The sequence below is a fragment of the Sylvia atricapilla genome, chromosome Z (genome assembly GCF_009819655.1).
Source record: "Sylvia atricapilla isolate bSylAtr1 chromosome Z, bSylAtr1.pri, whole genome shotgun sequence".
Classification (NCBI taxonomy): Eukaryota; Metazoa; Chordata; class Aves; order Passeriformes; family Sylviidae; genus Sylvia; species Sylvia atricapilla.
In genome coordinates this window covers 33,892,689-33,920,524 of record NC_089174.1, presented here as the reverse complement: position 1 = coordinate 33,920,524, position 27,836 = coordinate 33,892,689, and the positions used below count along the sequence as shown (strand labels likewise).

The 27,836-nt window shown below is 41.0% G+C and overlaps 2 protein-coding genes across 3 annotated transcripts; both read right to left on the bottom strand.

Annotated features, from left to right (window-relative positions):
• Window positions 1–25,460, bottom strand: CETN3 (centrin 3). Of its 2 annotated transcripts, XM_066339371.1 has the most exons (6): window positions 25,324–25,460; window positions 10,870–11,098; window positions 8,481–8,616; window positions 6,702–6,816; window positions 3,938–4,129; window positions 1–450 (listed from the first exon to the last, which is right to left on the bottom strand). In XM_066339371.1, the coding sequence occupies exons 1-6, from the start codon at window positions 25,391–25,393 to the stop codon at window positions 407–409; spliced, it is 786 nt and encodes a 261-aa protein (XP_066195468.1). In that variant the 5' UTR covers window positions 25,394–25,460; the 3' UTR covers window positions 1–406. The 2 variants fall into 2 exon arrangements, with proteins under 2 accessions (XP_066195468.1, XP_066195469.1); XM_066339372.1 differs by lacking the exons at window positions 10,870–11,098; window positions 25,324–25,460 and adding an exon at window positions 10,703–10,809.
• On the bottom strand, window positions 22,303–27,836 carry MBLAC2 (metallo-beta-lactamase domain containing 2). Its single transcript, XM_066339370.1, has 2 exons — window positions 27,316–27,836; window positions 22,303–25,822 (listed from the first exon to the last, which is right to left on the bottom strand). The coding sequence occupies exons 1-2, from the start codon at window positions 27,758–27,760 to the stop codon at window positions 25,434–25,436; spliced, it is 834 nt and encodes a 277-aa protein (XP_066195467.1). The 5' UTR covers window positions 27,761–27,836; the 3' UTR covers window positions 22,303–25,433.

The window sequence follows — 27,836 nt, the reverse complement described above, 5'->3', positions numbered from 1 at the left end:
TAGTAGTAAAGAAGGTTTTATTAAAATGGAAGTTTTTCAAACCTTAAGTATCAAAACTAAGGCCACAACTAATGCTAAAACAAAGTCAAGAACATCAAAAAGTTCTTATAATATGACACAATTTAGAAATCTGAGTCAAGGCTATTTTACAAACTATTACTCAAACATTCTGAAATGCAGCATTATTCATTTGTTCTAGAATATTACATCAATTATTCTAGTGATAATATTTAATGATACAAAGTAGTGAATTATCAGTGCATGTAACCCGTTTTTATTTTGGTCCTGTGACAAGTAACTTTCTGCACCACTCCAGCTACCGAAATAAATGAAAATACAAACATTTTAATGGAAGCTGCCAATAACTCCTCCCTTGTGTTCTAAGTTAATTTCTTTTCTTCTAATGCTAAATATCTCCAGTCATAATAGCAATAAATTCTTCTTGATTGACTGAAAAAAAACAGAAACAAAGGGAAAATAGGAAATCATTAGACAAACAGCAAACAACAACAAACCATAAAATGAAATCAATTCATATATGTACTTTACTTAAAGGCTTCTCTGCTAGTATTTGTTGCATCTAATCCATCACTGTAAGTGTTTACAAGTTTGCTTCTAGAACAGGGGTTTTGCACAGGTTTTTTCATGTAACATGAAGTCAGAATGCAAACTTTATTATGTGGAATACTAAAGGCAGAATCTAGCTCACTTATATTCACTTATATTATTTCTAATTATGAAAGTAAAAATATTCTAAAAGTGAAACATGATAGCAAAGCCTCCCCTGAGAAACATATGAAAGATAACTATGCAAAACAAAGTAGTATTATTTTAAAGGTCTATAAAAATGTTAAGAATGGCAGGTCAATTTTATAAAGTACTTCTCAAGCAACAATACCTCAGCTAGTTATGACTGAATTCAGTTTTATTCCTAAAATAGTAATTCAAAACATTTATATCCAATCTACCTTCACAGATCAAACAATGCTATTCCTGTCTCCCAATCTGTAACATTTGCCAAATACAAAATGAATTTTAAGATCATTTAGCCATTATTCTATAAATTAGCTAGAATTAAAATGGACACTTGATGAGCCTTTCCCTATCTGAATTTTCTCCATTCTTAATTTATAATTATCAGAAATTTTGCACAAATGCACTTGAAGAAATTAAGTCATAATAATACATTAATTAGCATTCATTAATTACTTTGCTGCAGTTATACCTGAAGTCCTGACCTAACTTATACGTTAAAACATAGCCACCGAGAAAGAGTTAACCAGTGAACATGTTCACTCTGCAACTAATTACTGTAATGCAGAATGATTAGTCACTCAGTGGTACAGAAAAGACAAGGCACATACAGAGCCCTGACAATTACCCACCCCAACGAACACACCCAAGCTATTCCTAAACAAAGCACTGCAAAAAAAGAACTACATTCAGAGTTAGAAGAAAATTAAAGAAATTCAACTATGTTAAAGAATAAAAAAATCGAAAAACCTAAATATGTTCTGCTGTGATCCATGTAAAAAAACAGAAAACAAGTAGATTTACTCTAGGTTAGGGCCCTATGCTCTGAAACACCAGTCCAATACACAGCTACATCTAGTTCTAAGACATAAAAATGCTGTTGCTATATGACTTTAAAAGCATTTCCACAACTTTATCACAGTAACAACATAGTAATAGCACAAATTCAAACATCCTCTCAAAAATACTCTCTGGTTTACAACATCCTTGAAACCATGCTGCAAAGTGGAAATACAACACAACAATGACAAAGTAATTTTGGAACATTCAAAGAAACTTCAAAATGCATTGTAGTTACAATTCCCAGTAACCCAAGTAATCTCAGTTAATCCTGTTCAGACATAGGATCTGTTATCAAGTTAAGCACCATGGAAACAGAAGCATCATTTTTTATGGCATCAGATTTCCCTCAACTCCATGAAATAAGTAATCATAAAGGAACAAACCAGAATCACAGCTAACATAGAGATAACATATACTTAGAATCTTGAGAGTTAAAGGTGCACATTTTTTCAGTGGTGGGTTTGGGTACTTCTCTTAATTCTATACCAAAATCTGAGACAGAAAACTGGATAGTGTTTCCTACAGTTGAATCCACACAAGATGATTAAAATTGCACGAACTGAGACCATGATGTTTATAAAGTTAGTTCTGCTCAAAACCAGAATTAATTATTAAACCCAGGAATACCAAAATAAGATTATTTACATATTTAAGGGATACAAAAGTACATCATATATACTCTTTTACAGAAATCTGTGTATAGCCTACCAATAGAGCTCAGTGGTTTTGCTCGGAACATAACAGCTCTGTACCATACAAGATACCTTATTTCACTGTGAGCAAAACAATCTCTCAAACATAATAAAGGTGCTAAACCAAAAGTGGTATTATTCCTGTATATGACATAGCAATAAAAAATGCTAACAATTAACAGTTTCAGAATTTTTATGAGGGCAGGAAGAGGAGAATTAGATGACAGCAAGATTTTGCCACACGACCCAGGTGTTTGAAGACAAATGAAATGGGGATTTACAGGAAAATTAACTGTCTCATAATTAATCTTGAAAAGCCAGGAACAGCCTCAGTTTTCTTTAAAGAAGAAAAAATAAACTGAACTTTAAGGATAAACAGTGCCACACACAAACATCATGTTGTCAATCTTTCATATTCAATCATCGTCTGTTTGATTGCTCTAACAAAGACAATGAATGGATGACTGAATAAGAGGTAACTGAGCCACTCAGTCTTAGCTGATAAATTTGATTTAAAGAAATGTAGCACTGACACAAAATAATTATGATTCAATAACTCTCCTGAAAGGAGCTAATGGTCTATGTTCCATTTGTAGCACCCAAATAGCAATGTGACAAAAGAACATCGATCCACAATTCTGACATCTCATTTGGCACCTCCAGGAGATGAACATGACAAAACATACCTGCGCAAAGAATTCTACTTTCACTCACCTCTACAGTTACAACTTCCAAAAAATAACACCTGTGTCAAATACCATAGAAGACTATCTGTCAAAAGGCTGACAACACAATTTTTTCCACTGGTATGTGTGAATTTTGAGTCCAACAGATGCTTACAAGCATAAATATTATTGTCATAGGAAAAATTGATGACCTGCTAGTGAAACCTCTGATATGAGTCACCAATCAATAAGAATGGTGCTTGATAGACTGAGTTAACCTTTAGGTACAAGGTCTTAACTGAGCGATCCTGAAAATTCAAGTATTAATGTTTCTGATGTAAAAATACATGAGAAAATACACTGTTTCATAAGTGTTCACAATGATTTAACAAGCACAGTCTCAAATTTGATTTGCTAATTCATTCTGTATCTACCTAGTAAATCCCTTCTGCAGCCTACTTGTCAATTGCAGAGCCATTTTTCACACTATGCTTTTCAGCACTCCAACGTGGAGTAGTTAAAGAGTCATCCAAGCTGATCCTACATAGACCCATGCTACTTCCAGCATGATTTATTAGCTTAATGCTCCATACGCAACGCTGAAATCACAACAATGACACATCACCACTTAAGGCATATTGAGTTAAGTGATCAAAAGACTCTCTCAGCACTTTAATACTTTTACTGATTTATAAGGAAATAAAAATGTAAGTACACAGAATCTCTTACTTCTACCTTCAACTACACTTTCACCCATCTTTAAATAGACTTTGGTTGAACAAGAGTTGGTGGTGAATCAACACGATACTGTACGATAAGTAGCTGTCAAAAGCAACCTTCTGCATTATTTGTAAGCTAAATTATGTTTGAAATTAAAGTACTCTAGAAGGAAATTAAAGGGGATATTTTCACAATAACACAACACCTAAAAACGGAACAAAATTAAGAACAAGATTATATGGTGTTTTATTTGCTAACACGTACTTTCTCCATCTCCATCCTTATCAAATTCTTCAATCATAGCCCGCAGTTCTTCATCAGACATATTTTCACCCAGTTCTCTAGCAACCCGGCGCAGGTTTCTCAGACTTATTTTACCAGAGTCATCATCATCAAACAATTTGAATGCCTTGAGTATTTCTTCTTGTGGGTCTCTGTCCAATATCCAATCTGTCACTGCAAGAAGGATACTTATGTCAGACTAAAAAAATTTTAAAGGTAAACTCAGGTTTACCTGGTACAAAGGTACCTTTGCAAACTAAGATAATATGAAGAACACTCATCTGATTTCACCTGTGTTTACATTCCTACAGAATACAATGTGAGTATTTGCTCACCTGTTTTCTGACCTCTCTTTCTCACCTCTGTTTTCCCAAACTGAGTTGCTCTTCGGGACATAATTGCTGCAGTAGAAAGCTGCGTGGCAGCTCACAGTCACACCTTCCACACACTTTCCAACAGGAATTAGAAGTATACACATGATACCTCTCTTTCTGAAATTTTTATGAAAATTCCAAATTTTCAGGAAAAAATACATCAGCTCTTCTAGACGAAGGTGTGATTTTTTTTTTCTTTTTTTTTACTTCATAAATTTTCATCAAGATAGAATTTTGTGCTGGGGGGAGCACTGAAACAGTAAGAGAATAAAAACATCCGCACAGAACCTCTCTTTTAAATATTAAACTACACTAACACAAAAAGCACCCATAACCAACCAACCACATCCCACCCTCAAACTTGAAAACAAAAAAAAAAACTAAGCATAGTGGTTATGAAAAGGATGCTGCTATGAATTACAAGATGTTTATTCTGAAAGAATTCTTCAGCCTTTATTATTCTTTTCAAGACAACTGTTAGTCAGTTTCTGCAACAGAAAATACAAAATTGCCTCATGAAATATTGTTCTAGTAATTAGTTCAGATTACTGAACCAACAATAATGTATCTCCACATCTTTGTACCTGCTAGTCTTGTATTATCGAGCCATTAAAATCATATCAACACTGCTTGCACATAAAGAACCACTTACCATCTGCTGCTAACTGCAGATGGAACGTCTGCTCTGGCTTAGCAAACTTGAAAGAATTTTTTATGCTCATATAAGCCAAATACAGCAATCAAGTTTCTATATCTGCAGGTTTACACCAAATTTAAATATTTTCTTTTAAAACAACAGTACTGCATGACAGTATTACATCATTTGAAAAATGCTAACTTTTGTGGCAAAAAGACAACTGAAAAATAATAAAATGTCTCTAAATACAAAATTATAGAAGATGAAATATAATTGCATCTTTATTTATTACGGTTGAACATTAAATTAAGAGAACTTGATGGCTCAAGAAATGCTTAGCTATACTCAGCAGCTATTCATATTTAATGTCTCAATAATCTATTTTATCTAACTCCCCAATCTTTCTGTTTGAAGTGACATCATATTTAATTCTGTGTCAAGGTCATGCGGCACTACAGCTGTACACTACTTCAACTCAAGTTTTCCAACAGGTTTTCAAGTTTTCAATCCCTTTCCAAGTATATACAGCACTTTCCACAAGAACTTCCCTGGCTACCTGCAGTACTTAATGACTGTCAATATTGACAACCAAGAGAGAACAAGGAAACAGTGAACGGGAGACTGGACATCAGGAATTTAAAAAGGTAATTGCATGGTAATTACAGAATATTCATTTTATGTAATATTATAGCATAATGATGTAATTTTAAGATGAGTATTACTATCAAATCGATACTTTTCTTTCAAATACTTCCACATGGGCTTTATAAATTAGAAAAGAAACAAAAATAATATTCTCTTACCTGGAATATAACTACAAAAATATTACTTGTCATTAACAAGACATTTTGTCCAGTACTAACCTGTTAAACAATTAAATGTTGCCACATTTCAATCACTAATTGGTTTGATACATTAAGATGATTGCTATTTGTAGCCAAGACTGAGTGCTGGAGATTTGAGTGCTTTGTTCCATAAAAGCTACAGAAACATAATACTAATGGACTATCATGAGCCAAATGAACTATAATGGACATAATAACGTTGAAATGTAAACCTACACAGAATACTTTTTGGTAAACATAAATTGTATGCAAAAGCATAAACTATGAGTAACAAAAATCCCCTAAAATCTTCCAAGAAACATCAAGTTTAAAAATTCTGCAGATCACCACATACTCAAAGTGCATAAAATTACACAATACACAAATTTTACATGAAAGACACAACTAATTGTACTGGCTTTATAAACAGCTGAAAGTCCTTGTAGTACAGTATTTAAAGTCTGCTTCAATTGTGCTAATCTTTTTTTGATTTTGATTTTGATATGAAGTCTGTAGTCTGCTTGTCTGTGTATGCACTCCTTCTCATGAAATTCAGTGCCAAATACCTTTTCCACAGCAGGAAGAAGAATTTTACAGAGATCCATTAACAAGACAAAAACATCTACACTTCAAACTAGCAATTATTCCTCTGTGTAAGCTTGAGATTGTGTACACCTTAGTTCCTTTTAAACTGTAGCTATCATTCACATTTACATTTCAAATTAAAAATTCAGAAAACAAATATTTATCTTCCTTCACTACTGACCTATATTAAGCAAAATATGAAATGAAATCTCCCACTCCTATTTCTTAATAAATAATTGAAGAAGACCACAAAGTACAGCTTTGAAACTGTACTCAGTATACTAGGCTAAGTATCTCTCAAGGTAGAAACACAACCAAACACATACCAACTTCATTAAAATCTTCAAAGGTGATCTTGCCTGTTGACTCTCGATCATAATCTTTAAGTATTTTCAGGACATCAGCTTTTTTCACATCAAAACCCAAGGCTCTCATTGCCACCTTTTGGAATAAAATGAAAGTGCAACCATAGATAAGGATCAAAATACAGATTTCACAGATCTTCCTTTTAATTTCAGTAATTACTTTCTTATCCTAGGAAAAGAGTATATCAAGGATTTAATTACAATAATAAATAAAATGAAAAGAGCTTGGGATATTGAAACCATTTAGAACTACTATTAGGAAATGGAACATCTAGTTGCAGTGAGGAAAAAAAGAACCCTTTGCATTTTCAGAGATTTTATGGACTGGACCAAATGCATCTTATGACAAGCAAATTTATTCCTCGTTTCCAAAACCATTTCAAAATCTTATTTTTTTAAGACAAAACTGAAAATCACTCTGCAAATTATCCCTTGTTATTCAGGAAAGTGTGTATGTTCATGGATTTACAAGACCCACAAGACCTTTAACTGCTTTTCCAGTCAGCCACAGAAGCCAACCTGTGTTTTACTTTTCCATCAGCATAGGAGTCCACATTTAGTTTCCCATTTCACCTTAGATGGCAGTTTCGCAGCACACACTACCCTGACTTCCCCCAAACTGATGAATGTAGGCTAACCACACATGGAAAACCACTGAAGTAGCTACTTAAAAATTGATGATCTTCTTTTGTAGAGAATGAGATAGTTTTTTTCTTTATATGCTTCTGCTCTTTCACAGTATTAGCTTAAAAGTGACAATATTTAATCAGACAGCTAAAGTAAGAACTTTTCAAGTAATCATGACAGCTGGGAATTCAAAGCATACCATAACCAGAAAAAGCATTGCCACAACCAAGAGAGTCCCCAGCACAACCCTAATCGCAGTGCCATCTAACAAAGATAAAATATGTGAACTCTGAAACAAAGAGAAAGTGAACCGTTCTAGCTACACACTCCTATAACAACGAAGTAAGTAAAAATAATACTTTTTTCCTTCTTCAAGTTACTTGGTAGAGCCACAATGTAGAGTCAATATAGGCATTCTTTTTAAAATATCTCACTCTATATGTGAGGAAACACTGGCCTCTCCAAAGCTACTTTTTGTTTTCAATGCCTTACTTAGAATAAAAATGGATTAAAGATTCAAGGTGAGTTTAGTTGAACCCCATTTATTACTTTGTAGACTTTCAGGTGGGAGGCCTTACTCAGAATGACATCCTAAACTCCACGTGCTAATAGCTAGCATTAGGAGCATCCTTCTTTGGGAAGGGCAACTACTGAGCCTCCCACACACAGAGCAAAAAACACACCTTATTCCTACAAATCATAGGCTTTCTTTTGAAAAATACCGGTAAGCTCTGGATTGTAGTCAACATTTTTACAAACTTGACTTACATCTTTTACCTACACATCTGAAACCAATGCCAAGCATGAGGTTACACAGTGTCTTTAAAAACAATCAGTCTTTCAAGAGTTTTTCTCACTTGGTCATCTGTCCAAGCCTACACCTGGTAGGCAATTATACCAAGGTATAGAGTACTCAGCAATCCTGTAACGGCATTAAGTATATAAAGTGGGAAGAAAAGCTTATACTTATGCCAATGAAGTATTTCTCTTGCTCCTTTAACCTGGAAAGACATCTTGAAGGAAGTTTTTTAAGATATAGCCAACATCTTCAGAACTCACTACAGTATATATATTATCTGCTGTAAAATTGGTTAAATGAAAGAAAACTTCTACCTTTAATTCATGATAATTTATCTCTCTATCCTTGTCTGTATCAAACAATTCAAAGGCATCTTTAATTTCTTGCTTCTGTTCCTCTGTCAGTTCTCTTCTTTTCTTCTTTTTATTTTTGTCTACTGAGAGCTCATTCCTATATAAAGAGAAAGAAATGTAGTGTAACAGAGTTTTACTGGAAAGATGTAGATAACTATTTCCATCAATTAGAAACTCACCATAATTTTAGAAATCACTACCTTACTTAGTCAATATTTTCCCAGCTTGCATTCCCAGTTAAAAATAACATTTAAAATAGACAATTCCCTTGTGAAATCTAAATGACACCTCCAGTTCCCCACCCAAAATAAAATCAGCACAGGCATTTTTGTTAATAAGCAACAATAACAAAGGAAAGAGAGTAGAAAAATTACCAGTTAAAAAGGTTTCTTAAGGTTACAAACTAGATTAGCAGTTGAAGGTATACATCTCATGAAAACAGTTGGTTTCTACATTGTTGCTAAAAAATAAATAAAATCAATTTGGGGACAGAAAGGCCACTGGAAGCCAATCTTGGCCAGAGAGTCTGGCTACTAAAGCCGGCATTAGGTGCTACAAATCAGCTTTGCTGCCTGTAACAGTTCTTACATAAATGGTACATGTGGGGCTTGGGGTTTTTTTAATCCTTTACATCCCACATATACACACTGTTTTAAAGATTTTTTGATCTGTTTTGATACATACAAGAGAGACAAACCCCTCCAAATCAGCAAATCTTGCTCAAAGACAGTCCCCTTTTCTTCGGCTAGTCTAGAAATAAGCTTATATTTTCAGAGGAGCATAGTAAAAGGACAAGAAACAATAACTACAAAATTTAAGGGAAAAAAATGCAGCTGGATCTAAGGGGAAATATTTTTCCAGTGCATGTGGTGATGTGCTAGAACAGTTGCACGGAGAAGGAGTCTCCATCATCAGATTTTTTTTTTTAAGCTTAACTATAAAAGGTGCTTAGCATCCTCAGCCAGCTTTATGTAGAAGCTGCTGTGATCAGGCAGCTGGACTAGATGACTTCCATAAGTCATTCCTAACCTAATTTACTGTACAGTCTACTTTATACTCTCATGAAAAGGCCTTTTTTGTTTGTTTGTCCTTTTGCACCAGAGACAGAACATATGCTGTATCACCTAGTGTAGAATGCCTAAAGATTACTGATCAATGAACAGAAAACTCTGCAAGATTAACTTTCCAACTCCCCTCTAATAAGCTAGTTTATGCCCTTCTTTGTTAACAATTTGCTAATTTTAATCAAACCCTAAGTTTAAACACTTATCTAAACTCAGCTTTCAGCAACCACTGAAGCAAAAATCCCAAATACAGACAAGAAAAGTGCAAGCTGCAGAAGCTGAGACTGCTTCAAAACACAATACTCTCAAAGTGTAAGATGTCATTAACAGATCAATTGAGACACTGTGTTTTCACATAGGCTTTGGATTATTACAGCTCTTGGAAGGACTAAAATAACTCTGAGCTGGCTACTTAATTAGGACTGCAAGAGTAGTTCAGATCCAGGGAGCCCAGATTTTGTGAGCTACCATGAAGAAATCCATTTATAAATCTGAAAGCAGATTAACACCGAACTCTTCTGAAAGAGCAATCTGGGTACTTAAGTGTTCATTTGGTGCTCAGCATAAAATCAATTTATCAAACGACAGTGCAATACTCAAATACAAGCAGTTCAGTGTCACTTCTGCAACTACTTTAACCATACTAAGCATGAAGTTTTTAGACTTGAAAATTAAGGATCACAGTTGCCATGTAAGCGTATTAATTACACTTGAAGACAAGAATTTGCGAGGTACTGGGATTCATAAAGGAGCCAGGCTCCTTTATGCAACAGCTACTAAACCAGAATTTATAAACGAAACAGCCAAGTGGTTTAATTTTATGCCTATTCATCACCCTTTGGAAGGCACATCAGGCAACCCAGAGGCGAACCTCCCAAGGCCAGACGCGCCGGACCCTTCCCTCTCCCGGCAGACGGACGGGCCTGATCCGCCCCCGGCCGCGCCGAAGGGATCCGACGTGACCGGCTGGAGGCCGGGATGACCAGGCCCCGTCACAGCCTGACGCACCCCGCGATCCGCCAACACCTCCCGATCGGAGGCGGCGCGGCCCTTAGCGACCCTCGCCCGCGCTCTGGGCCCCGAGCGGGGCAAGCGGGAAAGCGCCCTGCTCGTACCGACCTGAGGGCCAGGCTCATCGTGCCGCTGCCGGGCAGCCGCGTCCGGCAAACGCGCCCTCTCCCCTCCGCACGAGCCGCCCCTCCGCTCGGCCCCTCCGCGCCTCGGCCACGGCGACGCCGCGCTCCTGCCCTTGGCGACGGCGCTCAAGCCTCGCCCCCACCAATTACCGATGTTCGATTGGACAGGCGTCGATAAGCTCCCGCCTTCGATCCCTAGGCGCGCTGCTATTGGCTGAGATACTGCCACTCAGAGAGGAATGGGCGGTCCCTTCGGCGCCCGGGCTATGGCTCCCGCGGGCGCTTTCGGCCGCTGATCTGCTTCTGCTGCAAAACGGGCAACACGAGAAAGTTTCCCTAAGGAAGGATGTTCCTTGATGTTTGATCTTGATTTTCAAGCCTAATCAACAAGAAGGAAGGTTTAATCCTTGAAAGAGATAGGCGCTACCAAGCAAGCTCAAAGTGACGTCCAGGAGTTAGACAAATCTCTTGTCGGTGGAATTTCCTTGTTAACGTCTAGGGCACGACGTGTTTCAGTGATGTCAGATAAACAATTCACAGTTTAGGCCACAAAGGCATTTGGCAGAACTCCCAAGATAAGGAATTAATAAAGGCAACTCTGGAACTATGCTGAATCAGCTCCAGGTCTGGCAGATCACTGACCACGCTGCCCACTGACTCAAGAGAAGGACTGGGCATATGAACTAATTAGCATGAGAAGTAAGAGAATAATCAACCATCTGAAGATAGAATAATAATAAGAGAACTATGTAACTTGAAGCCCATGAACATTAATGTGCTTGTTTGCTAAAATGTATAAATACTGAAGAGTTTTACAGTAGTAGGCATGCTTGATTCACGGAGTACCACCCAGTGCCCAGGCTTGTGCAACTCTGAAATAAATAATCCACGTCTCCCCCAAGTGTGTAATTATGGCTTATTGCACAGTGGGTAACGAATCTGATTTTTGTGGTCAACACTTCTTCTGGCCCTGCTGTAGCTGGATATGTGGTGGTTGTGCCAGAACAACTCCCGGTGGCCCCAGGCCCCACTTGCTCCAGCTGTTGGAGGTGCGATGGGCTGTGGAGGAGCACACAAAAGCAGCATTTACAGAAGCATTTCTGGTACTTGTACGGATTTTACCTTACTAAGAATTTGATGGAAAGCAACATGTATTGTGTGGAGACTGAAGACCTTAATGCATAGTACCCAGTTATCATCGACACTAATATTTTCGTGTCTTGCAAAACAGTCAGTGAGTCAACATTACATATCTGTGTGGGGGAAGTACTCATGTCACTGGTGAGAAAACTCACGTTTGTGAAGTGCTGCCTCAGTGCTCTGGTTTGTGACCAGAGTAGTAATTGTCCCTGTGCCTTGCTTCACAAACAGGGCTGTTTCGTGACCAGCTGTGACAACACAGCACAGTGTTACTAACTGGACCATAATGATATTCAGATCCTTGCTTATACTGTGTTGTGCAGTAGGGCTAGATAGACTGAAAATTCTCAGGCAATGAAAAATTCCTTCAGGTGTTTCAATCCTGCTCCTTCCAGGACTGACAGCATATCTTGGAGATGTTTTGCACCTGTGTTTCCAGTAATAAACCATTAGTGAATTTATGCTGAGTACCCAGTGTTGAATATGTAGAGTTTGGCTTGCTCAAGAAACATTTTTCCTGAACAAAGTCAAGCAGAGATGAAACTTATTTGTCTGTCTATTCATATTACGTCTGGTTCACAGATCAAAAAGGCAGAGGCAAGAGGTTTGTAACTGACCTGTTTACATATGGTAACTTTGCGACTAAAAGCATAAATTACTGGCAGGTTTGACTCAGCCTGTACTGTGGTGCAAATATAACCACAGGTTGGTTTTGTGTGTGTGTTTCATAGAACATATTTACGTGTCCAGAGAGAAAAGGAAGCTTTAATCAAGTGGTGAGTGGAGTGTGGGAGAGTAGCACCAGGAACTCCTGACAGCACCAAGAGCTCCAGATTGCCGTGTTTCACCCCCACTCTCACCTCCTTTCCATGTTGATCCTGCAGCTCAGCACGGGGGCCCTTGGTTCTTGCCTGAGCTGCACTGGGGGTATTCCTGCCTTCCTGCTGTGTGCTGGTCTTTCTGACATACTGCCCAGACTTCATGCCCTGGCCATGAACTTGAGTCACCACCTTGCCATTGTCTGCAGTCACTGGGCTGCTGACAGGTCAAGTTACCCTGCAGGGAGGTCACAATCCCTGCATGTGTTGTGACCACGCTGGGCTTCCAGCTTGTCCTCTCTCGTGGTACACCCGTGCCCTGGCTGCTCTGTGTCAAGTAGAGTGAAATACCTGATAATGATACTCAAGGTGTGCTTCTGGAAACTGGAGATCCACATTCAGGCCCCTACTTCTAAACTTACAAGCTAAAAAGTTGCTCCAGAAACCAAAATGCCTCCCTCTGTAGAATAAAGTTAGCAGTGCTCTTACTTCATGTGAAATGGACATGCAAAGAATTCCAAACAGAAAAGACAGGCTCAAATAATAGGAGCTAAAAGTAAGTACATGTTTGTGGTAGCAATGACTTCAAATTCTTGCATTTTCAAAGTTGGCTGTTCTAAAATGACCTCTTATGAATGGAGTTGGTAAGTTAGAATAGCACAAGCTAGCATGTTCCTCACACAATAAGGAAAACAATTATGAGATATACTTAAAAGTGGTGTTACTGGCTTTTACTTAATTTTCAAACTCATCTATTACTTTTTAAAAGTCATTTGTGGGGCTGTCTGCCAAGTCTGTCTTTCCTGTGAGTGAAGATATATATTCTTCTCTAGTCCTAATTTTATTACTGTTTGAAATTATCCTGCCACTCTGTTGTCCTTAACTAAATTTCAGTGTGCAGATTATAAACCTCATCCCAACTGCTCAAAATCAGATCACACATCAGAACTGTAACTAAATTAATCCTGAATTTTTAAAGAAGTTGGGCAAGATTTCATGCAAGTTCAAGTTAGTTTTGTTCATGTTACTCTTAGAATAAATAATATGTGAAAATCTAAAGCCATATTAAAAACCATACAAGTATCATTGCCAGTTTGATGAATGTGAATGTGCTTCTTTGTGCATCTGAGTCAAACTTCTGGGAAATACCTGGCACAGTTGCAGAAGTGTTGCCTAAGTCTCTGAGCCTTTTCCCATGTCAGGGTCCTTTTTCTTGGAGTTGGCTGGTTTTTTCTTTTTGGAGGTTTTCTTTGTTTGTATGTTTGTTTTGGGGATTTTGTTTGTTTTGGTTTTTCCATTTTAATATCTGTTGAATGTCTCATTAGCTCTCCAGGACTGTTGGGCATGTGTGGGAATATGCACAAAGTGAGTTGCTAAAATAATTTTTAACGGATAGTTTTAAACAGGTGAGATTAGCCCGCCCAACAAAATCTGAGTAGTCAGGAGTAACCATGCTTTGGGTAGCACAGTAAAATCAAGGAGCAGGCTAGTAACAGCGCTGGTTTCTAGTTTGATCTTCAATTCTGCTCTTTTCAGTAACCGCAGCCCCCGCCCGGCCGGTGGCCGCCCGGTGTGTCGCCCTCCCAGCGTGGTCAGCGGGCGGGACGGTGAGGGGACATTCCCACCCAGGGACACTGCCCAGGAGGAGCCATCCTGCCCCTGCGGACGCTACACGAGCAGTAACAGGCTGTGGGGGAGGATTCTAGGACGCCACGCAAGGCCTTCTGTCGAGTGCCCGGGATACTCATGCCCCTCGGCACGGCGTTCTGACTGCCCAGAACACCCCGGGCAATACAGCTAAAATGTTTTGGCTAGCAGCTCCCCTGTATAATAGTTCGAATACATTTTTGTATAAAACATAATGAATGGGTTTTTCATTGCTTCTCAATCGTTTCTACACTTCCTACCTAATTCAGTTTGAAAGTGAAGAGACCGAAGATATAGTAGTAGTATTTTGGATAATACATGGTTGAAATTTTAGACCCAAGAGGTACTGCTTACTGATTCAAGTCACATATGCATTAATTATAAACAGGAACTTGGACCAGTGTTGAATGAATGCTGAGACCTAGATTTTTAACATTAAATATTAATAAATCCTCGTTTTCCTCCACCTTTATCTCCCTCCTGCTTTCCTAACAAAGCTGCATTTTTTTGTTTTGTTTTCTTGGCTAGAGACCTCTGCTCTTACAAGGCAAAGAGCATCTATGATGTGTAAACATTTTGTCCTGGGTTGTAGTTTAGGATGTATTCTATCACCATCTTCAGTTAATGGCCCATCAATGCCTTCTGCATGACTCAGAGATAACTCCCTCCGGGAGTTATCTCTCTCTTTAATGGGCCATTAAGGCTCTCTTCCATGACTCATCATCCCATTGTGAGATGCTCCGCCCATGGGGAAGAGCCAAGCATTCTCACCTGGATATAAGCTGGGATTTGGGACAGTAGAAGCAGCCCTCTCCCACTGGACTCCCAGAGGACTGGAGCTACCAGACCTTTCTACAAGATTTCTGTTTCAGGAAGACCACCTCGTCTGGACTGTTTCCATCACCCTGATTGAAATGAATAAAATGTAAGAGATTCCCATTTTCTTACACAGTCTGCCATTTGTTAAAAAGTTGTACTGTTTCAAATATTATGCCAGTTGTAAACCGGTCTGTTAAGCTGTTTGTACCAAAGTTTGTACCCTCAAAAATCTCATTCCAAGTTGTATACCCCCTCTAAAACCCCGGGGCCCCCCCCTTCCGTCGGGCTAGGCTGTCGCCGTTCCCTGCCGGCTCCTCGAGCTGCCAGCCCCGCCTAATAGGAAAATCCAAGGACTTCCATGGTGCACCGCTCCAAAACCGAAGTACAGCTGCCGGCAAGCGGACCCAAAAGCCGCGACCCAGCACCAAATCCAGGTAAAAAGGGAGGCACTACAACACCGAGAAGACCCTCAGCTACCTAAAGACTGAATTCTGCTTCTGCCGCCTCGCCACGACCACAAAGGGACTGGGAAGAAGTGACACCCCTAGACCACACGAGCCCAGTTGGGTTGCCGGGAATTCCCGCGAGATCGGAGCCTCCCGACTCTGCTGCGGCGAGAGCAGAAGGTCCGACTGACACCTGATCCTCAGCGGCGACAGGAGCGAGGGCGGCGACAGGAGCAGCGGCGGCGCAGGCGACCCCTCGAGTTCCCCCTTTAAAGAGCTGACTAATAAAGGCTTTTCAAAGGAGCAGGTCTCCTGGCCCGTTTTTAACAATTTGGGGGCTCGTCCGGGATCTAAGCCACGCCCAGAAGAGGACCAGGACGGGAAGGCGCAGCCCGACCTCGGACCTCCTGGACAGCTGGACATCCCGGACCAGAGGACGTCGCTCGCCAGCCTCGCGGGACGCCACTGAGGGAGCATCGGTAAGAATAACCGGTGGCGGGAGTGGAGACGAGCGGATGTGGAGTGAATGAGTGGGGGCCGGCAGCTCGGACCCCCCAAGCGAGTTTGGACTGCTGAGTACCCCCGCGAGGGGGCCGGCCGGGAAAAGCAGGAAGCGAGTGAACTGAGAGTGACTGAGGCGTCTCCAGGGGCATAGGCGCCCCCCTCTGGACGTGCGGAGGAATTTAGAGAGTAAGTGGCACGTCAAAGAAGTAAGTGAGGCACGCACCACACTGGCTGAGGCTATAGCCCGGGGTGTCACAGGAGACTAGCGCTGGCTGGGGTAGCGGCTGGAACCCTAAGGGCGGGTTGCCCAGGCTACTTTCGGGGCTTGTGAGTTGGCACTGGCTGGGGTAGCTGTCGGGGTGCTGGGATAAAGAGTACTGGCTGAGGCTACGGCCCAGAGCGTCTGAGCACCGGCTGGGGTAGCAAAGATAGGCTGCTTTTGGGGTGCTTTGGAGACTGGCTGGGGTAGCTGTCGGGGTGCTGGGATAAAGAGTACTGGCTGAGGCTACGGCCCAGAGCGTCTGAGTACCGGCTGGGGTAGCAAAGATAGGCTGCTTTCGGGGTGCTTTGGAGACTGGCTGGGGTAGCTGTCGGGGTGCTGAGATAAAAGTCTGCATTGGTCGGGGGTATCTTGGGTACGCTTTCCGGGTTCGAGAGGTAGAACTGGTCGGGGGTGCCCAGAGAAGAGGTACGCTGTCCGGGTGCAGGGGAGTAAAGGAGTGCTGGCTAAGGGGTAGTGGCTGAGGCCCTAAGGGCGGGTCACCAAGCTACCTGTGGGGCATTCCGAGCACTGGCAGGGGTAGTGCCCAAACCCTGAGGGGGTCCCTGGGGCTACTTACGAGTGCTCAAAGAGTGAGTGAGAGTTAAAATTTGGGCTGCACACCTTTAAACTTGTGTAGGTATAGGGGCACCTTAAAGAAGTTTAATTAAAACAAAGACAAGTAATTTTGCTTTGGGTTGCCCTGAAGTAAAGTTTCTGTCAGAATAAGAACAGCGTAGTTTTTATTTGAGACCCACTGAAAATGGGGGCATACATAAGTAGAGTGGAGCCAGTTGAAGAGAGAGAGAAAAAGATAAAACAAATTCCACCAGACAGTCCACTAGGACAAATGTTAGAGCTATGGGAGTTTGATGAAGCCACTAAAAGCTTGGACAGGATCAAGATGATCCATTATTGCATAGAGGCTTGGCCTAAGCTAGATTTACCTGAAAGATGGCCATGGTGTGGAACTAGAGACCCCTGGATGTGTTCACAATTAACTCAATACTTGAAATCTCGAGGAGATTCAAGTACTGAACAAATACTCTATGCTATCTGTTGGCAGAAACAAGTAGTCAAAAATGAAACAGCAAAAATATGTAAGTTACAGCAAGGGAAACAAAAGAATGAAAAGCAGGAGAACCAAGAAGAAGCTAGCCATAATTGGGACCCCTTAGAACATTTGCCTCCTCCTCCAGTTTATCCCGAAGGGCTACAAACTATCCCTACTAATCCTCCAACCTCATTTGAAAATCATATCCCACCTTCTCAAACTGTAATCCCTGTTCTTTCCCCAACTTGCCCCCCTCCAGCTTATAACCCCTCTTACCCTCTGCCGTTTCCTAACACTGGTCTAACCTCCTCTCCTTCACCATCCACAATCCCTGCACCCCCTCACAGCTGGGAGCTAGGTCTGGCAACTAACAATGCGTCCTGCCAGGCAATAAAAACCCCAGAAAGACCTTACAGTAACACCAGGTCAAAAACCAAACTCTTTCCCCTAAGGGAGGTCCCATTGGGTGGGGCAGTTGGAGGAATAGGGTTTGTCAATGCACCTTTAACAGCGTCAGAAGTCAGAAATTTTAAGAAAGAACTGGGGAATCTGGTTGAAAACCCAGTGGGAATTGCCAACCAGATTGACCAGTTTTTAGGCCCAAATATTTATACATGGGGAGAACTAAACTCCATCTTAAATATACTCTTCAATCCGGACGAGTTTCGGTTGGTTAGGGCAGCAAGAATGCGCATCTGGGAGAGAGAAAACCGAATGGGCCCCCCCGGTGACCAGAAGTTGCCAATAGCTGACCCAGGGTGGGACCCAAACAGAGAAGAAGGGAGAAGAAATATGGAGGATTATAGAAACCTAATGATAAAAGGTATTAAAGAATCAGTTCCTCGGAGTAGCAACACCAAATTAGCTTTTGACAGGGCCCAAGAAAAAGATGAAACCCCAGCAGCCTGGCTGAGCAGGCTCAGACAGAATTTCCAGCAATATTCTAATTTGGATCCAGATAGCCCAGAGGGACAGATATTATTAAAGTTACAGTTTGTCACAAAATCCTGGCCAGATATCAGAAGAAAACTTGAAAAGATGGAGGACTGGCAAGACCGAGAAATAAATGAATTATTAAGGGAAGCACTAAGAGTATATCTTAGGAGAGATGAAGAAAGAACAAAAGCAAAAACCAGGATTATGGTAGCCGTGGCCAGGGAGAGTGTAAGGGATCTCAAAGAGGATGCTAGGGGTGAAAGGAACACAAAATCTTTACCAGAAAAAGGAAGAGGAAGGAACCCACCATCTTGGGGTACTCCTCAGAGACCGAGAGAGACCCGAGCCTGTTTTTATTGTGGAAAAATAGGACACTTAAAAAAATATTGCAAAAAATTGTCATTTGATGAGACTGTCGTAGGGGAGCAAGAGGCATTGGAAAAATTATTGAAAGGAGAAGTCAAAGAGGATTAGGGGTGTCATGGGCTCTATGCGTTAGGGGACCCCACGAAACATCAAGAAGGGCCCATAGTAAACTTTGAAGTAGGTCCCCAACATGAAGAGTTTGAATTTTTAGTAGATACTGGTGCCGATAAATCATGTATTAACCGACTTCCAGTTGGAATTACAATTGGAAGAAAAACCTGTGAAGTCCTAGGAGCAGAAGGGGAGCCTTTCAAAGCCTCAGTTATAGAAAATATAGAAATTAAAGGAAATTCCAAGAGATGTGTCACTAATTTAATATATCTACCCAAAATAGACAGTAACTTGCTGGGAAGGGACCTGCAAGTTCAGTTGGGAGTAGGGATTCTTCCTAGAGAAGGAAAAATGGTAGTACAAATGATGAGGCTGACTATTGGAGACTTGAAAGAAATCAAGCCAGAAGTCTGGGCCGAGGAGGGAAAATATGGATATTTAGATATCCCACCTATAGAAATAAAAATGCAAGAAAATACGCCTCCTATAAGGGTCAGGCAATATCCTATTTCTCTGGAAGGGAAAAAAGGACTAACGCCAATTATAACCCATCTACTCACAGAAGGAATATTAGAACCTTGTATGTCACCCCACAACACCCCTATTCTGGCTGTAAAAAAGGCAGAAAATAAGTTTAGATTAGTGCAAGACCTAAGAGAAGTAAACAAAAAAACAATTACCAGGCACCCGGTGGTACAAAACCCCTACACACTCCTGAGCAGGATCCCTAGAGAACATTCCTGGTTTACTGTAGTAGATCTAAAAGATGCTTTTTGGGCCTGTCCTTTGGCAGAAGGAAGCCGAGATTGGTTTGCTTTCGAATGGGAGTGCCCTGAAAGTAAGAGAAAGCAGCAACTAAGATGGACTCGTCTTCCTCAAGGGTTCACTGAAAGCCCAAACCTTTTCGGACAAGCCCTAGAAGAGTTACTAAGGCAGTTTATCCCTAAAAATAATGTACAAATCCTGCAGTATGTAGATGACCTCCCAAAGCTCGGGGAGAGTTGAGAGGATGAATAAAACCCTCAAAAATGTATTGACTAAATTGATAACAGAAACTGGAATGAATTGGCTAAAATGTCTGCCCCTAGCACTCTTGAGAATCCGAGTTCGGCCAAGGTCAGACATAGGGGCTTCACCATATGAGATGATGTTTGGACTCCCTTTCTTACTAACTCCTTACAGCACTGCAAATTATTTAGAAGGGGAGGCAGCCACTCAAGAATATATTAAAACGATTGGAAAGACATTGGCCGATCTTAAGAGAAGAGGGTATCTTCCTCAAACCTCCCCCTTAGATGCGGATGTACACCAAATAAAGCCAGGGGACTGGGTCCTAATTAAATCTTGGAATACCATTCCACTAACTCCCAAATTCGAAGGTCCATTCCAGGTCCTGCTCACAACCCACACTGCAGTGAGAACCCAAGAAAAGGGTTGGACACACATATCCCGAGTAAAAGGACCATTGCCACTTCCCAGTGACTCTGTTACCCCAGCAGAGACTCCCTCTGAATGGACTACCATTAGAGATCCAAACACACTTAAAATAACCTTCAAGAAACGACCAAAGCCCAATTAGATCATAAAATGTTCTCTGTAAGTTGTTGTTCTAAGTTATTATAAAGTGTTAAAAAGGTTGTGATAATAATATCATTACAGATCTCTTATAGGGCACACCACAGAAAGCCTAATCAAAAACTGAACAAGTGGGAGCACACTGAAAGAAACTCCATAAGGCCAGCTAAATAACTTCCCCAACCCAAGAGGCAAGACCAGGTGAGATCGAGATAATGGTTCATACTGGACTCTTGGGAGGACTAATTATAGTCCTATTGATGAGCAAACCCACCGAAGGAGCATGCCCTAAGAATGACTATCCCACTTCCCTAACCCAAGAGGCAAGACCAGGTGAGATCGAGATAATGGTTCATACTGGACTCTTGGGAGGACTAATTATAGTCCCATTAATAAGCAAACATGCCAAAGGAACATGCTCTAGGGGCTACCATCTCATCTATGATGAAGAGAATCTGCAGTCCCTTATAAGAGTTCACACTCACGTGAGTCCCACGTGTTTTAATATAACCCAAGTATCTACTTGCCAAAAAAATGAAAAACAATATTGGATGGTAAAAATTGCTGCAACGTTTATGCAGCACCTAACTAGAGAGTGCCCTATAAGAGAATTGTTTTACCAAAAAAAATTAGACAATCCAAAGGGAGTTGCAAATTTAATAAAAGAAAAGCCACTGAATGAAATTGATGAACCCCTTAATAAAAACTTACCTATTGACTTATTTATTGTAATAAGCATCCTTGCCAGCTTCCTACTCCTTCCCTGCATATTCCCCTGTTTAATTCGAACTGCAACCATTCAAGCAAGCCCCAAACCTACTGAAATAAGACTAGAACCCCAAACTGAAGAACTGAATAAAGCCAAAAGAATATATAACCAATACCAGAAGTTAAAAAAAGATATACTCCCATGAATCAAAAAAAACTGCCAATTGATGCGGGCAAAGGCCCGATCAAAGAAATAGAGGGGGGACTGAAATGAATAAAATGTAAGAGATTCCCATTTTCTTACACAGTCTGCCATTTGTTAAAAAGTTGTACTGTTTCAAATATTATGCCAGTTGTAAACCGGTCTGTTAAGCTGTTTGTACCAAAGTTTGTACCCTCAAAAATCTCATTCCAAGTTGTATACCCCCTCTAAAACCCCGGGGCCCCCCCCTTCCGTCGGGCTAGGCTGTCACCATTCCCGCCGGCTCCTCGAGCTGCCAGCCCCGCCTAATAGGAAAATCCAAGGACTTCCATGGTGCACCGCTCCAAAACCGAAGTACAGCTGCCGGCAAGCGGACCCAAAAGCCGCGACCCAGCACCAAATCCAGGTAAAAAGGGAGGCACTACAACACCGAGAAGACCCTCAGCTACCTAAAGACTGAATTCTGCTTCTGCCGCCTCGCCACGACCACAAAGGGACTGGGAAGAAGTGACACTCCTAGACCACACGAGCCCAGTTGGGTTGCCGGGAATTCCCGCGAGATCGGAGCCTCCCGACTCTGCTGCGGCGAGAGCAGAAGGTCCGACTGACACCTGATCCTCAGCGGCGACAGGAGCGAGGGCGGCGACAGGAGCAGCGGCGGCGCAGGCGACCCCTCGAGTTCCCCCTTTAAAGAGCTGACTAATAAAGGCTTTTCAAAGGAGCAGGTCTCCTGGCCCGTTTTTAACACTGATCAGGTTGTATTCTGACTCTGTCAGTGGTTTTTCTTTTTGTATTTATTTTATTCTATTTTATTTTCCTTTTCTTCTCATTAAATTTTATTTCTGACTTAGAGCCTCTCATTTGGTTTGTTTTCAAAACCACAACACATTTTTAATGCAGTTTCTTTCTCAAAAGCATAAATAATTCAGCTAACAATTTGTAAATATACTCCATTGAGAATGAAAAGTGTTTGTTGAGAAATACCTAGAAATTATTACTTAACTGCATAAGATTATATTTTATTATGATAATACATGAAAAAAATATTTATGTGCAAACTGTTGTTTAACATTGTAACAGCTTTGACAGATTACAGAACTTCCCATCTGATTTTTATGTCAATCCCCCAGTCTACTGAAAAGTGCATTAACATGTATTTAGATGTTACTAAGAAATCAACACAGTTCTAAATGCTCAACATGATCCAGTATTTAAACTTATAATGCACGTTTTAAATATTTAATCCAAGTAGTTAAAGGACTGCTGTCAAACTCCTATGACTAAAACATGGTAAGTCTTAACAAAAATAATCAGAGAACATTCTCTTAACTTAAGATCATTTTAGTATTGTTTATCTAGTAGTGAAATTTCTTATAATACAAAAAATAATTTCATGACTCTCAAAAAACTACTTTCCTTTGGATTATAGCAGCAGTTTACTAACAAACTCCATTTTGGGTTATGTGCATGTAAAGCTCGCTTCTGAGCTAGGAAATTATCCCCTAGATTTTGGTAAAGTTAGAAAGTCAAAATTTTGGTTACATATTTAGTGGACTTAAGCATAGCTTAATAAGGCATTTTGACAGTTATCTGGCCATTTAAGGATCTTAGCTGAGAGAGATATTGAGCACAGGTTTATGATGGAGGATGGAGGTTATCTTTTCTTTTGAACTGATGTGCCTGTGAGTCTCCCCTTAGGAGCTCAGGCTTTACAAAAGAGTAAAATCTGGCTACAGAGATTTTAATATTGGATCAAATAAGCGAACTGATAGTGCTATAACACAGAATGCTTATTCAAAGTGATCTTACTCTTCTAGTGAACATTTACAAAACTTCAGCAACTTGACATCCATATTGGCAGGCTTTGTGACAGTTCTTGGTGACTGCCTTAATGCACAGGGTTACCACCAGGACTCCCACAGTCTTCAAACAAAAGCATTGTTTAAAAATTATGATTATTACTAGTGTTACACCGTCAACTAATTTACAGGGAATTCAATTACTGTCATGTAACCTGTGACACCATGGCATCCTCTGGATAACTGGTTGTAAGCATTAGTAATTATGTATACCTTCAGCCTGTTTCTCAGGCTAGTTTTGCATTTCTTCCTCTGCCAACCAGGGACAAGATAAACACCTTTAGTTTTATGATGTAAGTCTCCCCACTGAATACTCCTCACATCATAACTGATGTATGTGGATTTTTCAAAAAAAAAAAAACAACCCACCACCACCAAAAAAAACCAAACCAAACCAAGAGACTGTGATCTGAGTGTTAACAAGTCTTTTAAGTGCTGCATCTCTGCACATATCCTGCCCACTCACAACTTTGCTTCAGCTTGGAGATAGGGACTTCTAAGATGAACTAGGCAACAGCCAACCATTACAAATCCTGGTAAAGAATATAGTCACAGTAAAGGCAGGAGTGCAGTCATTTATGAAAGGGAGAAAACCTTACGTAAGATATTTGCTTTCATCATTTTTAGACAAAGATGCTTTTTTAATTTGGCAATAGGTTGAGGGTTTTTTCCGCAAGAATTTAAACTATTCAGGAGGCTATCAGCTTCCTCTCCCTCATGCCTCAGACAGAGCCCAAACCTTTGGCTCCCTTACTATTGGCTATAATGGGAGCAAAACCTTCTGCATAAAATGAAAGCCAAACAAGAAAAGTTAAACTGCCCTAAAATTTGTGAGAAACATTTGCAGTCTTTTTAGGAACATATATATGTCTATGTACAAAAATAAATTCAGACAGTGTCCTTTTAAAAAAGTTAAATATATACAAACTGCTAGAATAATTACACAAAACTCTAACCATTTCAGCAGCTTTTAAATATCACACATTCAATTTTCATAAGCAAGTCACAATGCTATACATTTCTCAATGTATTCAACATTTTTTTGGAACAAACTCAATGTAACACACTTTACATTTCAGAACAACTATGTGCAGCACATACTTCAAATGCAAACAGTAAACAATCTGAGTTACATTCACTTTGTGATAAAAAGTGTACTGGGTACTTAGTGCAGCACTTTCACTATGGTAAGGTCATGTTTAAGCCTAAATCCCTCCCCTAACACAGATGATTAACAACCAAGTTAAACACAGTCACATGAAAATACCCTTAAACATAAACAAACGCCTTAAATCTTGTAACAGTCCTCTTCTCTCAACTTTCCAGAACAACATACTCTCTAAATACTTTTTATGAGCTGATCAGGAAAAATAAAAACAAAAACCCAAGCATATCCAGCAAAACCTCAATCCACTTTGCAGCAGGGTAGGGTAACACATTAATTCATTAGTTCACAAATTTTCCAATTCCTCACTCAGCTGCCTAAAAGCAAAACAGTTCCCCAGCCAATGGTGAGAGTGCTCCCGCTTGTGACGCCTCTCTTAGTGTAGCGTTTCCTTGCATGCACCACACCAGGAAACATGAAAGCCTCAACAGCTCATTTGCACCAAAAGCTTCTGTGGTAAACTGATGTATCCCTGACCGCCAGCTTGAAAGTGCGGTCTACAGAACTTCCACGTTAGTGCATTCTAAAGAAACTGCCCGACAAGTACTCTGCAAAGATACAGCTTCAGGCGGTGAGAGGTGCAGCAGATACCATGCCCACAGTAATGGAAATGGCTGAAGAGCTATCTTCTTCTGCCCACTGTGTTCTGCACAGGTTTTGCTCCTGCTGTGACATAATGGCACTGCTACCCAGCACACACTAGGTCTTAGCAAGAGCTCCATTAGGTCAAAACCTGAGCAGGCGGTGATGAATAATCACAATTCTAGTACTACATCAACAAGGTCTCAGGCATGAACGTAAAACCTCTCATTTCAATATATATCCATCTGCCAGAGTTGTAGCAAAAATAAAGCAATATGTTTCAACTGCAATACATGTACAAACATGCTCTGAAAAAATAGAAAAACTACAGCTTTAGCTAAAGCTACTCCTTTACGGAGTTTTTATAAAAATATGAATAAAGTAGGAAAAAACTGAGAATTTCTGAAGCTCACCTGTAACAAACTGCCACCTTTTTGCTAACACATACTGCTTCTGCTTGTTATTGATGCTTTCACAACCCATTTGGTTTTACTGCAGGTGACAGACCACACAAAATTGACTGTCACTGAGAAGTGATTCTTGAATTTGCAACACGAAGCGCTAGGCTCGCAATAGATCTCATAGCACAGGTAGAAATCTTGTGACAAACTCCAGCTTGGGAAATGTAGTTGGAAGCTAACCGATACAGCCTTTCAGCTCCAAACATGTTGAAGTGCCCAGGCAGTACCTTCTCCACAAGACCTCTGTCTACCAACTCCATCAGGCGCCGGCAGCTTGCAACATAGTCACTGATTCTGCTGTAGGGCAGCCAATCGATCATAGACCCATCATATACCACATCTCCGCTGAACAAAATCTTCCTGTCCTTGTCATGTAAGCAAATGCTGCCTCGTGAATGACCAGGCATGTGCATGACAGTGAGCTGTCGATCTCCCAGGTTGATCACATCCCCTGCAAACAGATTTGTTACAGGAAATTGTAAGCACTCGTTGTTTCTTAAATGACACAAAGAGAACTACCTACCTACTAATACACAGAAAGTTTACACATACTACCTATCGAAACCATGGGAGTGGGGCATTTGTTTTCTTAGTGAGTGACAAAGAGGTGTCTGAAACGTAAACTGAGCAAAAATGTATTTTCCAATGACACTAACAGTTAACACAGGCTTGGATTGTGTTAATGGAATATATTCACATTCTAATAAATTGAACAATGTGAAAAGCACTGCAGTAGAGAAAATAAAGCAAGAAACAAACAGAACACATCCAACCTGGTTTTCCTTTGAAAGTTTACAAAGAATGTATTTCACAATTTATTATAATTTTACCCTTATTTAATTCGTCTAGAATTGCAATGTTGTTACTCCTAAAAGGCAAAAGGCCAAAACATAAATTGCTGGAGGAGAACCAAAAAAGGCCTTCACACACTTTCTTCATCTCATTCAATAACACATAAAAATAGAACTTTCTCACCATTAGGTCATTTTTTTGTCAGTTAAAATCTGAATGCCTTTTAATTGTACCAGCCACTGAACTAATACTCGTGTCTCATGTCTCAGTTAACATCTTAGAAAAGCTGATGCTACTCTGGCAGCCAACGTACTTGCTCTTCTACAAAAATATTCTTAAAAATAATCCTCTGTCCTTTTTGAGAAAAAAACCGAACAATTTAAACTTCTGTTGTTTTAAATGTCGCATCTTTACTGAAACCTTCAGAAAGTTCAGTTCTGCTTTTACAAGCACTTATGTGAGATGGCCTAATAAAGCCAAGAAGAGAGAAGGCACCGTCACCTGTCTGACAGCCACTGTTTAACATCTGCTGAACAGTATTGTACAGTTTACGGTTTTTGTTACCAAAAACCTTAATCACTGTCTCCCTTAGACATGAAATTATTTTTTTTTAATCTGCAACAATATTCTGTAAATGCTACATTAGTAACAAGTGATTTTTTACATAAACCAGGTAAAATTCAGTAAATGCTTTAATGTAAAATTAATGTAAATTTTGTACAACAAAATCTGTATTCTCGGTACATATTTCAGGAATTGTTTTGTTAACCGCATTTTCCATGTTTTGACAACTTTTAAATAATAAAGGTGACCAGATGCCAGAACATGACCTGCTGACATAAACCGTTTGAAGCCTAATGAGAAACCTGGGGCGCTCAATTAGTCACTTAAATCACTGCTGAGTGATTCTCATTCTAGATGGAAGAAAAAAAAAAAAAAAAGAACCCGGCCGCGAAAACTTTGAAAACTGGTAGAAATGGCTTAACCCACGACGCGTCTTTCTGGTCCCACGCTGACTGCGGGTGGTTTTTAGGTTCACAGGAGTGACAAAATTTACAACTTGATTATTTTATACGAGGAGCTGAGTAAAGCAGAAGGCGCTCCGCGGCACAGAAGCCGCTCCATAGCCGCCAGAGCACGGTGCCCCCTTACCCTCCTGCAGCAGGCGGCTGGGCCGGACGGGCGGGACGCGGAACTGCCGCGCGCTCCAGCCGGGCCGCGGCGGCCGCGCCACCTCCCGGTCCGACAGCCACGTCACGGCCTCGTAGTTGTCGCCTTGGAGCAGCGCCGCCGCCTCGGCGCTGTGCACCGCCACCTCCTCGAAGTGCTGCAGCCCGCCCGAGTGGTCGAAGTGGACGTGCGTGGCCACGGCCAGCAGCGGCCGCGGCCCGGCGCCCTCGGCCGGCGCCAGCAGCCCGGCGTCGCGCAGGTAGTCGGGCAGGCTGCGCAGCCCCAGCCCCGCGTCGATCACCACGTCTCGCTGAGAGCCCCGCACCAGCCAGATGTTGGCCCGGTTTCCTGACTCGTAGAAGCGCTCCTGGATCCAAAAGATGCCGCCGCCCAGGGGCTTGTGCGCGAACCACTCCAGGGCCGACATGGCCCGGCGGCGCTGCGAGCCCGCGAAGGCGCGGCGGCGGCGCGGGCGGGGCGGGGGCGAGCCCGGCCCACTGCGG

Bases quoted from the DNA above. Each gene is read 5' to 3' on its own strand.
- MBLAC2 (XM_066339370.1), bottom strand. From the start codon at position 27,760: ATGTCGGCCCTGGAGTGGTTCGCGCACAAGCCCCTGGGCGGCGGCATC. The intron at 25,823-27,315 runs GTAAGGGGGCAC...ATCTGTTTGCAG, and splicing joins CAGCCGCCTGCTGCAGGAGG to GGGATGTGATCAACCTGGGA.
- CETN3 (XM_066339371.1), bottom strand. From the start codon at position 25,393: ATGGGTTGTGAAAGCATCAATAACAAGCAGAAGCAGTATGTGTTAGCA. The intron at 8,617-10,869 runs GTAATTGGTGGG...CTCTTTATATAG, and splicing joins GCCTGTCCAATCGAACATCG to GAATGAGCTCTCAGTAGACA. The intron at 4,130-6,701 runs GTATGTGTTTGG...TCCTTCTTGCAG, and splicing joins TGAAGATTTTAATGAAGTTG to TGACAGATTGGATATTGGAC.